The 13772-nt window shown below is 38.2% G+C and overlaps 1 protein-coding gene across 1 annotated transcript in view; it reads left to right on the plus strand.

The window, feature by feature from the left end:
- The window catches only part of GPBP1 (GC-rich promoter binding protein 1), a 41551-nt gene extending 28369 nt beyond the window's left edge, over positions 1-13182 (plus strand). Inside the window, exons 6-12 of the mRNA XM_064736643.1 lie at positions 515-581; positions 2614-2798; positions 3742-3867; positions 4332-4496; positions 8062-8246; positions 11504-11606; positions 12708-13182. Coding sequence (XP_064592713.1) covers positions 515-581; positions 2614-2798; positions 3742-3867; positions 4332-4496; positions 8062-8246; positions 11504-11606; positions 12708-12866 — 990 coding nt within the window. The 3' untranslated portion in view covers positions 12867-13182. The remainder of the gene's footprint in view (positions 1-514; positions 582-2613; positions 2799-3741; positions 3868-4331; positions 4497-8061; positions 8247-11503; positions 11607-12707) is intronic.
- Positions 13183-13772: the final 590 nt, after the last annotated feature.

Consider the following 13772-nt stretch of genomic DNA (forward strand, 5'->3'; position numbering starts at 1 on the left):
TCTGTAGGTAAGGGAGTGTTGGTAGTTTGTCTAATAACTTGTTTCTCATTTTATAACCAGATTTTTCACTACATGTTTATTATTGTTATTTGTGTATTTAAGTGAAACTACAGTTGGATTCCTATCTGCTGTGGAACGTGTATGTATTAAATTCTACACAGTTACCTTATTGGAATCTGAAATAGTAACAAAGTAATTTTCATGCCTGTGGCCTTTGAGCTCTGATGCTTTAACCTGCAGTTGGGATGTAAGGGGAAGGGTGATCTTACTCTTTGAAGAAACATACATGGCTGGTTTTTTGCTTTCTCTGCTGCTATCATATAATGGCATTGGCTGCTGCCTGAGATATTTTATTAGAGAAGAGAAAAAACTGAACATTTTCTTGTTTGGTTCCTGGGGCAGGTGTTTAGTTTGTCAGCAGAGGTCATGCTGCTGGTGTTATTGTGATTCTTTAGTTCAATTATCCCACAGTTCAAGGATTACTTTTTTTAAAAATGACAAAACTTTCTTTCAGCCATCTTTAAATCCTGACTATGAGAGGGAACCAAACCAGAATAAATCTCTAGCTGCAGGTGTGTGGGGTGAGTATTTTTGATGTTTTTAAATGCGAAATCATAGCAGATATCTGAAGCTGTTTTATTTGAAACACGAGCCTCTTTTTAGAATTCTAAAAGTATAGATTGAGAAGATTTCAATATTATTACAATGTAGGTATCTTTTTGTTAAAGGATAGCACTTCCATATGTGTATCAGTTAGCTAGTCTGTAGATGCTACCACAACTAATACTCTTTCCCAGAACAAGTATATGTCTTTTTTTGTAAAGATGTCAAGAAATCTTCACCTTTATTTTCAAGAGGAAGTGCAATGAAGGTTAGTCACCTAAATAAGTGGTATTGATTGCTAGCTGAAGGCTTTGTAAAATGAGTTGGAAGAATTTGGAGAGAAACCTGGGAGAGCTGGAAGAGTAGTTTAGCTTGCAGAGGTCTCTTTCTGGAAGCAAATGTCTTATGCTATTGGTTGTGTTTGTGTATTGTTTGTATGACAAATACAATCCTGGGCAGGGGCATTGGGGAGACCGGTAGTCTGGATTGTTTTCATACACCTGAGTGTGTGGCAAACACTTTACAGTTCTGGTGGGCTTTATGTTTTCAGTTGTTTACCCCAAGAAGGTGGTAGCTTCAGATGGCAGGGGTTTTAAAGTAAATGTACCCAAAATACGAATATTTCTCTTTATTTAAAAAAAATCAATTAAACATTAATTTTCTTGTCTACTTAGACTACTGCTAATACTGAGATTTTAAAGGTATTTTAATTTGCTGATTCTTTTCTCATACTTAACCAGTATTTTTTGCCTGCTAAAGTAATATTAGATATAGGCCAATCCCTCAATATAAATATCTAGTTTTTTGCAGACCTTTACAGCATCATAAATAATTGGACAGCTTTCTGGCTTTGTGTTGTTAGCAGCTTTCATGTAATAACCTATCTTTCAATAAAAGAGTCTTGTTTTGTAATTGAAAAACTGAATGCTGTGATTATTCCCTTTAGAAAGAAAAAAATTTTCAGAATAGAGGAGTGTTACAATCCCTTCTAATATCTGTTAAAAACATAGACATCTCTTAGATTCCATTTTACATTGTGTATATGTGATGGGAGCCTGTAAATATTATGAAAAATCTTGTAATGAGATTTAATGAGAATTAAACTTACAGTTATGATAACTATTTTGTAGCATCTATCTGCTAAACAAAGCAAAAGTCATGTATTCTTTTAAGATAGGGTTTGTTGTTTTTTTTTTTTTTAAACCGAGGATATAGTGAAGTAGAATTGCTTGCAGGGAGAGGAGATAATCCTTGAAAAGGCTCTTAATGTTGGAATGCATGTACAAAAAAAGATGTTTTTTTTCTTTTTGAAAATTTTAGAACTGTTTTTAAAGGATGTTCCTTAATACTGCTAAATGGCAGTTTCTCTAGTTTAATTAGTCAGATAGCTGACTAATTTGTATGTCTCCTAATTTGTTCTCCAATGAACATGGAAATTTTTTCCTGTTATGTCCATCTGAAGCGTGGAGCTAGAGAAACTGGTCATTGCCATGGTCTAATGTGTAGTGCACATCTTGTCTCATGTTTGTAGAACCTCAGTGCAGAACTCTAAACTGAGCTATTAATAAATATATAACTAATTATTCTTTAGGAAGTCTTAAGGGGAATATGAAAGCCATAAACGCTTGTGAAGTTTGAGTGACTATCAACAACTAACAGTATTTTGATTGTAGAATTACTGCACAGGAGTCTCTAGAAATGTGTAGCAGGTTTCTTTGAAGAATATATTTTCTTTTGAAAAGTGCAATTCCTGCATTGCCAAGTGAAATATTTTTAAAATGATGACTGTAGAAAATGCAACAGAACCTGTGTTTTTCCAGATTTTCACAGTATGTTATTTGTGGAGCTAATACTGGTTTAAGTTCCTGATTTATGCCTGTTTGCTCTGAATCATATGGCTGTTCTGGTACCTTATGAAATAAAAACTAGTGAGTTGTGTACACAGGCACACACACACACACACACAGAGAGATATATCTATATATATACACACTTATTTTTTTCTTCCAGAGTACCCCTTAAATCCCAAATCTAAATCTCAGAGAATGCTGGTCATTAAAAAAGGCAGTACAAAAGAACTGCGGATATCTGGATTCCCAGTAGTGGGAACTCTTCACTCGCAGCCAGTAAGGAATGGAACTGGCACAAGTGTTTATAAAGGATTAGTCCCCAAACCTGTAACTCCACCTGCAAAGGTGAGTATTGGATACCAGTGTTACAAAAAACATGCCTAGAAAAATCATGCTAGGATTCCAAGTGTGTTTATTTCATCCCTGACAGTACTGTTCCTAGATTATCATGTATTCAACACTTGCAAAATGCAACACACCCCAAAAATGAATAGAAACAGCTTTTTTTTTTGCAGTTTTCTTTTTAAATTATAATTTAGTTCTCTTTGCTTCCCATCTACCACTTTTGAGAAGTGCGGCAGCTGTACAAGTGAGAGTAAAAATGCTGGTTTTAAACTTATGGAATAGCAGTCCCTTTTGTATGTATGATTTTAACAGAACAAAATTAGGTACATTGTAGAGAGGTATAATCAGCATAATATTACCTTCGGAATTTATCCCCGTTATAGACAGAGATGACATTATAACTTAGTAGTATCATTCTGGTCTGTTTCCAAATGCAACTTTCCATATGCATAATCAGAATATTCTGAGTTGGAAGGCACCAAGTCCAGCTCTTAAATGAATGGTCCATATGGACTTCAAACCCACAACCCTGGCATTATTATCACCAGTCTCTAACCAACTGAGCTATTCTCACTGGTTTAATCTCTATTTTTTTGTTTCAGGAATTTTTCTAAGCTCTTGGGAGCATGTGGTGGATTAGTTCTTAACTCTGTAACATTTTTGAATCTAAAATAATACTTTCAGCTGTTGAAGTCCCATATTTCATTTTCGATACCTCAAATATAAGGATCTTAATTGTTTTGAAATTTTAGTTTTTATATAAACAGCGTGAACAGTATTTATGAGCAGATGAATTGCTCATAAACAGCCTCTTTTCCACAAGAAAACAGATGTTTGCACTACATTAAGGTTGCAGTTATGATTTGCTTTTGCTTAATCATTTTTCTGAAGATTCTTGAAAAGAATCCTTTTGTAGTTAATGACTCTTTACTTCTCTGTTTAGCCCACACAGTGGAAAAGCCAAGCAAAAGAAAATAAACTTGGGAATGTGTTTCCTCATAAATCTGCATATGGTCCTTTCAAATCAACTGTCAAGGCATTTGCTGTAACACAAAATTCAGTGAAAGAGGTAAAGTAGTAGCTGTAATAAAATTTATAAAACATTTAATCTGCTTAAATGAGGATGGCCAGTAAATTTTATACAGAATTGTATTAAATACGGGTTTTTTTGGAACTTAACGTTCAGAAAAGGTGGAATGCACATCACTGGCCTCAAAATACTGTAGTTTCCTTTGTAGGTTTGATTTAGAATAAAAACCCACATCAGAAAATACAGCCTGATACTTTTAGACTTTAAAACTGCTAAAGGTGTTACGTGTTTCAGAAGGCCCACTGTTCACTAGCACTGCTCCATAAAGCTGCACCTCTGGGTTTACATCTGCAAACTGTTTATACCAAAATACAGATCTTCCCTCTACTTTTGACTGTGAATATATGTGAAATCTGAAAGAACAGGTACCTGTGTCTTAAATTAAAATTTTTCTGAATGAACACGTTTCTAACATTCCGTCTTTTTCTGACTTCCTTCACTAGTGTAATCGGTCAAATTCTTCATCCCCTGTTGACAAATCTGGTCAGCTTCGTTTAACAAAATTGACAAGAATGCGGACTGATAAGAAGAGTGAATTTTTGAAAGCATTGAAAAGAGATAGAGTGAAAGAGGAACATGAAGATGAGAATCATGATGGACAAGAGAAGGTATTTTTGTTCATACTTGCTGTAGATCCAGTAGGTTTCAGACAAATGATAAACTACTTCTAATTTTGCTGTAAATAGCTGTTGGTCTATGGATCCTTAAATGAAAGAAAGGAATTACCTTTTGATTAATTTAAAAACATTGTTCCAAGTACTACTCTTCCTCCAGTGCTGGTTTGTAGGTTTCTTTTTGTCTTTCTGCAGTATCTTTTAGTGCATGTTGATCACTGAAGTACTTGTGTGTCTTTAGCAACAATAAAAAAAGATACATTAGGCTTAGTAAACTAATCATGCATGAATTTATATTGGAAAAGACCTTTGAGATCAAGTCCAACCATTAACAGTACTGACAAGCCTGCAAGTAAACTGTGTATTCAAGTGTCACATCTAAATGGCATTTAAATACCTCCAGGGATGGTGACTCAGCCACTTCCCTGGACAGCCCATTACAGTGCTTGACTACCCTTCCTGTGGTAGAAAGTCTTCCTGTGAAGAAAGTCTTCCTGGTGTCTAACCTGAATCTCCCCTCACACAACTTGAGGCCATTTCTTGTGTCCTGTCAGGGTGTTGGCCCCACCTGTCCACAGCCTCCTTTCAGGCAGCTGTGGAGAGCGAGAGGTTCCTTTGAGCCTCCTTTTCTCCAGGACAAACAGCCCCAGCTCCCTCAGCTGCTCCTCACAGCACTTGTGCCCCAGACCCTGCCCCAGCTCCATTGCCCTTCTCTGGACTCTCTCCAGCCCCTCAGGGCCTTTCCTGCAGTGAGGGCCCAGCCCTGGGCACAGCACTGGAGGTGCGGCCTCAGCAGGGCCCAGCACAGGGGGACAATCCCTGCCCTGGCCCTGCTGGCCACAGCATTGCTGATCCAGGCCAGGATGCCATTGGCCTTCTTGGCCCCCTGGGCACAGCCTGGCTCATGTTCAGCTGCTGTCACCAGCACGCCCAGCTCCTTTCCAGCCACTCTGCCCCAGCCTGTGGAGCTGCCTGGGGTTGGTGTGACCCAAGGGCAGGACCCAGCACTGGGCCTTGTTGAACTTCATACCATTGGCCTTGGCCTGTTGATCCATCCTGTCCAGACCCCTCTGCAGAGCCTTCCTGCCATCCAGCAGATCAGAATTCTCACCTATTTTGGTGTCACCTGTAAACTGACTGAGGCGCACTTGTCAAATCATTGATAAAGTGGTCAGTAGGGAGCCCTGGGGAGCCCCACCCATGAGCGGCTGCCAGCTGAATGTGGCTCCACTCACCACCCACCACCCTCTGGGCTCAGCCATCTAGGCAGTTTTTACCCAGTGAAGAGTGCCCCTCTCCAAGCCATGGGCTGACAGCTTCTGCAGAATTCTCTGGGATACTGTGTCAAAGAAAAGGTTTTATTGAAGTTTAAGCAGAAAACATCCACAACCTTTTCTTCATACCTTAAGCAGTCCCTGGTCATAGAAAGTCTACCTTCCTTGGTACCACGGCAAGTCTGACATGCCTGTAGTTCCCTGGAATCTCCTTCCAATACTTTCTGCAAATGAGCATCGCGTTTCCCAGCCTCCAGTTGCCTGGGACCTCTCTGGTAATCCGGGGCTGCTGGTAAATGATGGAAAGTAGCTCAGTGAACTGCTGGCTCCCTCTGTACTCTTGTGTGAATCCCACCTAGTCCCAACAGACTTGTGAAGGGCAGTATTTCATATCCTGGCTGCTAGTTATCCTACAAAACAAAAAAGTTTGTTCTGCTTCTCAATGCTTTTCAAACCATTTCCTTTCTAATTAGTGTTTAGGTAGCCAGAAGTTCTCTATTCTTATATAATCAAAGGAGCAATAGCTCACTATATGCATAAACCACTGGTTCTAACTAATTGAGAGCTTGAAGGCCTATAAGGCTGGGTATAATATGCGTCAGGTTTCTTTCAGTCTGAATTGATTTATGCAGTGTTCGATTGATACTAGAGAATATTTGTGTCAAATGCTACCAGCCACCAAGTTATCATACCAGTTATCATTGTCCAGGTGAAGATAAGTACTTTATTATTCAGAGTGAGGTGCTTACAAGCCTGTTTGCTGTAAATGAGTGGTTTAAAATGTCTTATTAAAACAAGAAATCCCATAAATTAGAAATCAGTCAGATAAACAAATGGTTTTGAGGAAGCAATATTAGGCTTCTGAGATATTAAAAAGGAAACAGTGCCAGTGTACATTGCTGATAAAACTGAAATTGACTTTACTGACCCTGATCCTTTTTCAGGCAAAATGCAATTTGCTGTAATGGGACTGTATAGCTTAGCTGTATGTGTCAGCTAAGAAAATCCTACATCTTTTCATTAGGTATTCTGTGACTGAGTACCCTGAAATGGATATTGGGGATAGCTTTGTTCATGTGTTCAGGAAATACACAAAGATTTTGATTTAAGATTATAAAGATCTTAGGAACCATCTAGAGATTCAGAATTATGAAATAATGAGGCAAATTGTACTCAGCAGCTGAATCACCCTTGGAAGAAGCTGGTTTGTCCTACAGAACTGCTTAGTAAATTTATAATTTTTTCTTGGTATTATGTGACATATTCTTCAGGCATATAATGTAACAGCTGAATGTGTGTTTACTGGGATATGAGTTCTTAACAAAATCTTGCTGACTGTTCTAGTATTTCTGAAAGCCGACAGCATATGAGTGGGAGGGAAACGATGGTGGTGTTGATCCCTTGCTCTAAAGTATGATTTCTTTCAGGTGCAGAAGATTGCATTATTTCCTCCTGCTATGGGTAATGCTGTTATATTCTCAGTTTAGAGATTTTGTTATTGAGAAGGTTTTAACTAATAATGATTCTACTCTTTGTTTGTTTTTACAGTTGGTAAGACTTCTGAGGCTATTCGGCTCATTCATAAATATGAATTATGGCTGAATTAGTAGAGTAAAAAGAAATACCTCATGTTTATAGACTAAAGACCTTTTAATCTTTGAGTGAACCTGAACAGTTGTCTTTGTAAATAAATTTTCTTCCTGATTTGTATTTAATGTCTAGTAATTTCCAGTTGATGTTCACAACAGCGTGAGAAGCTAGGGTTGAGTGCGTGTGTGTAAGTGAGCTTGTCTGAATTTAAAGAGCAGTATGCAGTCATTCTGAATTCATGGCAGAGAATTTGAGGTATGGCTGTTGTGACCTGTCCCTTAGACTAAGTAAACTTGAGAACTCATATATTTTCAGACTACTTCTGCCACATAGAGCTCTGATATTTACTTAGGAACAATAAAAATTCAACAGTCCATTATTTCTGTAAGTATGAAGAACAGCTGAAGTACGTTTGAATTTTAATATACGTATGAAACTTTGAAGGAAAAAAATTTGGGGAAAAGCTTGTGAGGTGCTTTCTGCATTATTTAATCAGTAGTGTATCTTAGGAATTCTGTAGCATGCAGGTGTTGCAAATGCCAGAACAGAAGTGAAGTACCTTTGAAGTACAGAGCCTCTCCATTTAAATTTAATTTAAACTAAACAGAACTACTGAATTGCAGCACTTCTGGACATGTACTTGTGGATGGAATTCACTTTTACATTTTTTAATGTAAAATTATTTTTGTATTTAGGATGATGAGTACTTCAGCTTGCATAACAACAACAGTTCTCAGCGTGAGAGAGATATAAACCGAAACTTTGAAAATGAGATTCCTCAGGAGAATGGCAATGCTTCAATTACACCTCAGCAGATCATTCAGTCTTCAGCTTTCCCTCAGGCAAATGTTCTTTCAAGCTCACTTGAGGCAGAGCATAGGTATGTACTATATAAAACATAGTGTTTCTTCATGATAGCTGAGCATGTTCATAAATTCTTGCTAGTGCAGAAGTCAGAATCTGAAAACTGAGAAAGCATAAAATGTTTCTTGACTAATGTAAAATTTATCTTTTAGACACGTACTGATTTAACATGAGATATACTTTGTTTCTTAGACCTGTGTACTGATTTTCATCCAATTTTTAAGTAAAAAAAGTTTATTTCTTAATAAAGAATATAGTAAACTACATAGAGATTTCATCCCTGTGATTTTGGTCTAGGTGTCTGGGAGGAGCAATACATGTAATTGCTGTTTGAATTAAAATATTTTAAGTGCTGCATCTTATATAAAACTTCAGTGTGCTTTTAATCATTATTAAAGTAGTTAATTATTTTTGTAGCTGACTTATTGACACTATTAGTGATATCACAAGACAGTCCACTGGAAGGTGAGAAAGTAATTTCATGAAAAGGATTGAAACAATTCTATTATCCCAGTAATCCAACTGCAGTAGCATTTGCTAGATATGAGAATTATGCTGCTGGATAATCATTGCCCAGTCTTCTGTCAGATTCTTATGGTTTAGACAGTTTTTTTTCAGTGATAGTCTATACATTGGACAACTCTTCATTTTGTAGTGTGTGTAGAAGAAACTTTCATTTCCTCTTACTCCTCCTGAGTACGAAGAGCACAAGGCACCCTGCTCTGTTCCTTTTTTCCCACCATTGGCAACATCACTGCCATAAGTGACACCGTGTGGGATGAGTTCTGTCACTGGAGCATTGTGGATGGGGCAGGCTCCTCAGGAGGCACAGACAGCAGGAGAGGTGGGGGAGTGGTGTTGTATCTAATGGATGGGGTGGAATATTTGGAGCTTGTGGCTGGTGATGGCATGGTTGTGGGCCTCTGGATAAGGATTAAGGAGCAAACAAAAGCAGATGTCATTGTTGGAGTCCACTGTAGGCCACTCACCCAGGGTGATGACACTGACTGTCCTTAAAGGAGTTAAGGAACACCTCTAAATCAACTGCTGCTGTCCTAATGGGGGACTTCAACTTGCCAGATACTAATTTGGAATAGCAAAAATGGAAAATGGTGCTTGCCATTGTAGGGAGAAAATCTGTGACTTTGAGAAAGACAGAATGTTCTTCGTCCAGAGGATAGTTGGGCACTGGAACAGGATTCCCAAAAACACCAAACATGACAGAGTTCAAGTGTTTGGGCAGTATTTTCAGCCACAGGGTATGATTCTTGGGGTTGTTCTGTTCAGGACCAGGAGTTGGATGCCACGTTCTTTGTGGATCCCTTCCAACTCAGGATATTCTGGGAGTCTGTGAAATCTATGGTCACTAGAGGCTCATGACTTTTTGGCTGGTGGGTGGGAGTCAAATCTAACTCTTAGTTTTTCAATTCAAATTACTTTAAATAGTCTTGTTAGGATTTCTGGGCAAATGTCTTTCTTCTGTGGTATTCCAGAGAGGCTGTGTGTCCATACTGCCACAGTGCTTTGGCTGTAAGCTCAGCACACATGTGGACAGATGTTGTGGTAAACCTTTTTGTGGTAAATTGCACAATGGGTCACCACCTTAGCTCCCAGGTTACTTTTGCATGCCTAGTAAAAGTATTGGCACATTTGGTACAAAAAGGGCTTCCTTCCTGCTGGGGAAGTTTCCAACATGCAGCAATCCTGTTGGTATCAGGTTGGCTAATCCAAAGTAATTTTTTTATGTAGTTCATCCTTCTAACCATTCTAGAATGGTGTCAGTTTAAAGGGACAGTGGTGCTGCTAACATTACAGACTGTTGCTTTAAAGTTAGTTAGCTATTAGCCTAAATTTTACTTACATTAACAGAAGCTCTGTAGCTATTTACTTCACTGAATGCCATGCTTATGTTTGAGCTTGCTTGCAGTAAAACTGAAGATCAGCTAACTGTCACTGAACTGCTTTGAGCATTGTGTTTTTCTGTACAATATATTCTCTTAGAGTTTTAGATGACTTGATTGTTCCTGCCTGTTATGCTTTCCAATTTGGTCCAAATGCAACAGAGGATACAATTTCTATTTCTGTTACTGTTCTACTGACTTTTTTTTAAGCAGAGTGGCTTTCTCCTTCTACAATTCCAGGCTTTTGTTACAGTTCTAAAAATGCAAATTTTCCCAGTGCACATCCACTCACTGTATTGGGATATAGAGTTCTTTCTGGGGAGGATTGTGTTGACATTTTTTGCTGCTATCTGCCTAAATGAAGTGCCTGGTATGTGGTGTCAGCTGTGAGTTTGTCTTGCTATTTTAATATATTCACTGTTTTTTAGCTCTTAAGTGTCAGTTCTGGCATACATTTTAGAAACCTTTTTGTTTTTTGTAAAATAACTTTAGTCTGTTTTAATGTTTAAGGTCAAAAGATACCTGGTTTACCTGAAGAAGGTGCTAATCCTTTTGGAAAAAACTTTGCAGCAAGCAAACTTAATGCCTTCATTGTTAAATGTCACAGTATCTTCACCTTCAGATAATCCCTGTTTTTATACCATCTTCAAATGTAAAACCACTTTCTTCCTGCTCAGATACTGCCATCCTTCTTTAGGAACTAGCCAAAACATGCTCATTATTGCATCTTTGTATATCTTAAGCTTAATTACGAGAGGAGTCTTTCTCCTCATTTCTTCCCCTTATTCCAAAATCTACTCCTAGCAGTTTGAGCTGAAAAACCACCATGTGCTGTTGGCTGAGACTCAATTGTAAAGAAACCTGACACAGCTCTTGATATTAGCGTGTGGTATAAAAAATAAATCACATGAGGCCGTTGCATTCCACTGAGGGACACCGCCAATATTCCTTATGCTTTGCTCTGCTTTGTTATTCAGGAAAACCTGCAGAATCCCTCAGTGTGTCTTTGTCTCTTCGTATTATTCTCAGGGGAGTGAATACATTGCTGCTTTGCTGACAACTTTAAGTTATGTTCAGAAAACACATTCTTACTGTTCTGACACAGATCTCTTGCCTTAGAGTGAAGGTACAGTTTTTACCACATATGATGGTTGGATAGGGTCATCTTTAAGGGACCTGAAAACTCAGCTTCTCTGCTTTACATAGCTTTTACAAGACTTTGAACTCACACTTATGTGAGAATTTGTTAAAAAAAAATACTGGCTGATTAATCAATGCATTTGTTACAGGTCTTCAGACATGTATGTAGGCAGAGCTTGAAGTGTTTGTGTGTGTGTAGCAAATTCCTAATGTTGTCCTTCTTAATTTAAAGGTTGTTAAAGGAGATGGGCTGGCAGGAAGACAGTGAAAATGATGAAACATGTGCTCCACTAACTGAGGATGAGATGAGGGAGTTTCGAGTCATTAGTGAACAGGTAAAACTAAGTTAATTTCCATTATATACCTGCAGTTAGTTACCCTTGATGCCTTCCTTTGAGGAGGATCTGCAGTAATTTTGCTCATTAGGGATGTTGCTGTTGCAGTACCATTTCAGTACTGTGCTTTTGGAAGTATAGTTGCTTCAGAATAATTGGGTACCAATGCTGACTGTAGCTCAGGCCTATTCACAAAGCATCAAGGGAAGGTTAGGGTGTACTTCTGGGTAGTTTAAGTATTGTTGGTGGTAGAAGTGCACAGGCTTTCAAGCTGCTTAGCCTAAGGAAATAGAGTCTTCTTTCATTCTTTCAAGGTTTTTGTTTTTTGTGCAGTTTCTGTGGTACTCTGAGAGCTGCAATTTTTTTGGGGAATTGTGAGACATTTAATTTACTAGTAACAAAGTATGAAAAAGTAATCCCAACTTGACTTTTCCTTCTTTTTTTTAATTTTTTTTTTTTTTTTAATTAGGAGTGTTGAGTATACCTGGTGAGGTCAGTGAGAAAGAGTCAGAAATGAGAATAGTGTGAACATTTGGTAATTCCAATATTATTTGAAATATTAATAATTTAATATTGGAATATTAAAATTTCAAGTGGTTGTTTTAGTGCACACATTCTGCATGATATTGAAAATACAGTAATTCCTTTCTTTTTTGCAGAATCAGCTGTTTCCTTTCTCCAGTATCTTTGTATTTCCAATTGCTGAGATACCCATTCTTCTCTGCAGCATCTCTTCTGGGCCCCTTCCCTATTGTCCTTTGCCCTTCTTAGCACAGATATTTGCAGCGCTGTGGGAAAGGGGACTGGATTGCAGGGAGAGCCCATTTGGGAGAAAGGATCTCTGGGGCAAGATGTGTGAGGACATGGGCAAGAGCAGGGTGAGCTCTCATTGACTGCAGGAGTTCAGCACAGCTGGAGACACTGGCATACAGGTGGCTGGCCAGAGGTGAAGGCTCACAGGGGAGTTATCCTTTCTGTGTACCTATGAAAAGCTGTGGATCCAGTGTAGCCCAGAGGTGAAGATGCAAAGAGTATTGAATTGCAACAGATTGTTGTGTTGGCATTTTCCTTCTCTAAATGTGTCATGTTTTCACATTTCAGTTACAAAAAAATGGCCTTCGGAAAAATGGCATTTTGAAAAATGGCCTCATCTGTAATTTTAAATTTAGCCCCTGGAAAAACAGCGCTTTCAAACCTGCTCTGGAGAATGAGGATTCTGAGACAAGCAGCAGTGATACATCAGATGATGATGATGTGTGAAGACTTCTTTAACACCTCTAGAAGTCCATTTGTTCTCGTGAAGATTGGGGATGTTTTGTCCAAAAACAAAAGTTGTCATTTATGTAGTAACATGCCCACTACAGAAAGAATAATGGGACTTTCCTCTGAAGGAAGAAGGAATTTTCTGTTGGGTGTGTTGAAAATCATTATAAGTTCTCTGTAAACAAATGTCGTAGAATGAGGCCTTGTGTTGACCCAGTGTTGACTTCCATCACTGAAGCATTTCTGACTAGCAATGTGACAATGTTACAAATCAGACTTTCTCACTTAATAATAAAAGCAAAGAATTGTGAAATATCTTGCAAAGCTTCTGTCTTAAAATGTCTAAGGAAGAAAAGGGCAGCTTGACACGGTGTTTTGCTTGCCAAGTCATTTTTTTCTTACAGTGGAAATCCTTGAGTCCTTTGTATGCAAAATGGGCAATGTAGCATGTTGGCTAAAATGAGCAAAGTGCACTAAAACTCTTTCTTAACTGAGTTGTTGAACTGTTCTACAAATAACTGCTCTTTAGCCATTGGTTGCATTGTCGTTGTTATTAATGGCAAAAGACCCTGATGTTACAGTTCCAAATTTCTAGAATTAACTTTCAAATTGAAGGCTTTAAGGGGTATAGCAAGACCCTTATTCTCACAGTGAGGGAGAATAAGGGGAGATAAGCAGTTTGATTTTGCTATTCAACATGTGAAAAAATCATTACAGTGACTGGATTTGTCAACTACATGGGAAATAAATGATTTACAGAGTATTGCCTCACTGCACAGCATCACGGGTATTGTTTTTAAAACAGCTAAGTTTGTTTGCATTTATATTACATGTAGTCTGGCGGCAGTGCAGTTGTGCATTTTAGTGCAAGGTAAAAATATCTGGTAATTTCATCACTAGATC

Source organism: Zonotrichia leucophrys, chromosome Z (assembly GCF_028769735.1).
Source record: "Zonotrichia leucophrys gambelii isolate GWCS_2022_RI chromosome Z, RI_Zleu_2.0, whole genome shotgun sequence".
In the NCBI taxonomy this organism is placed as follows: Eukaryota; Metazoa; Chordata; class Aves; order Passeriformes; family Passerellidae; genus Zonotrichia; species Zonotrichia leucophrys.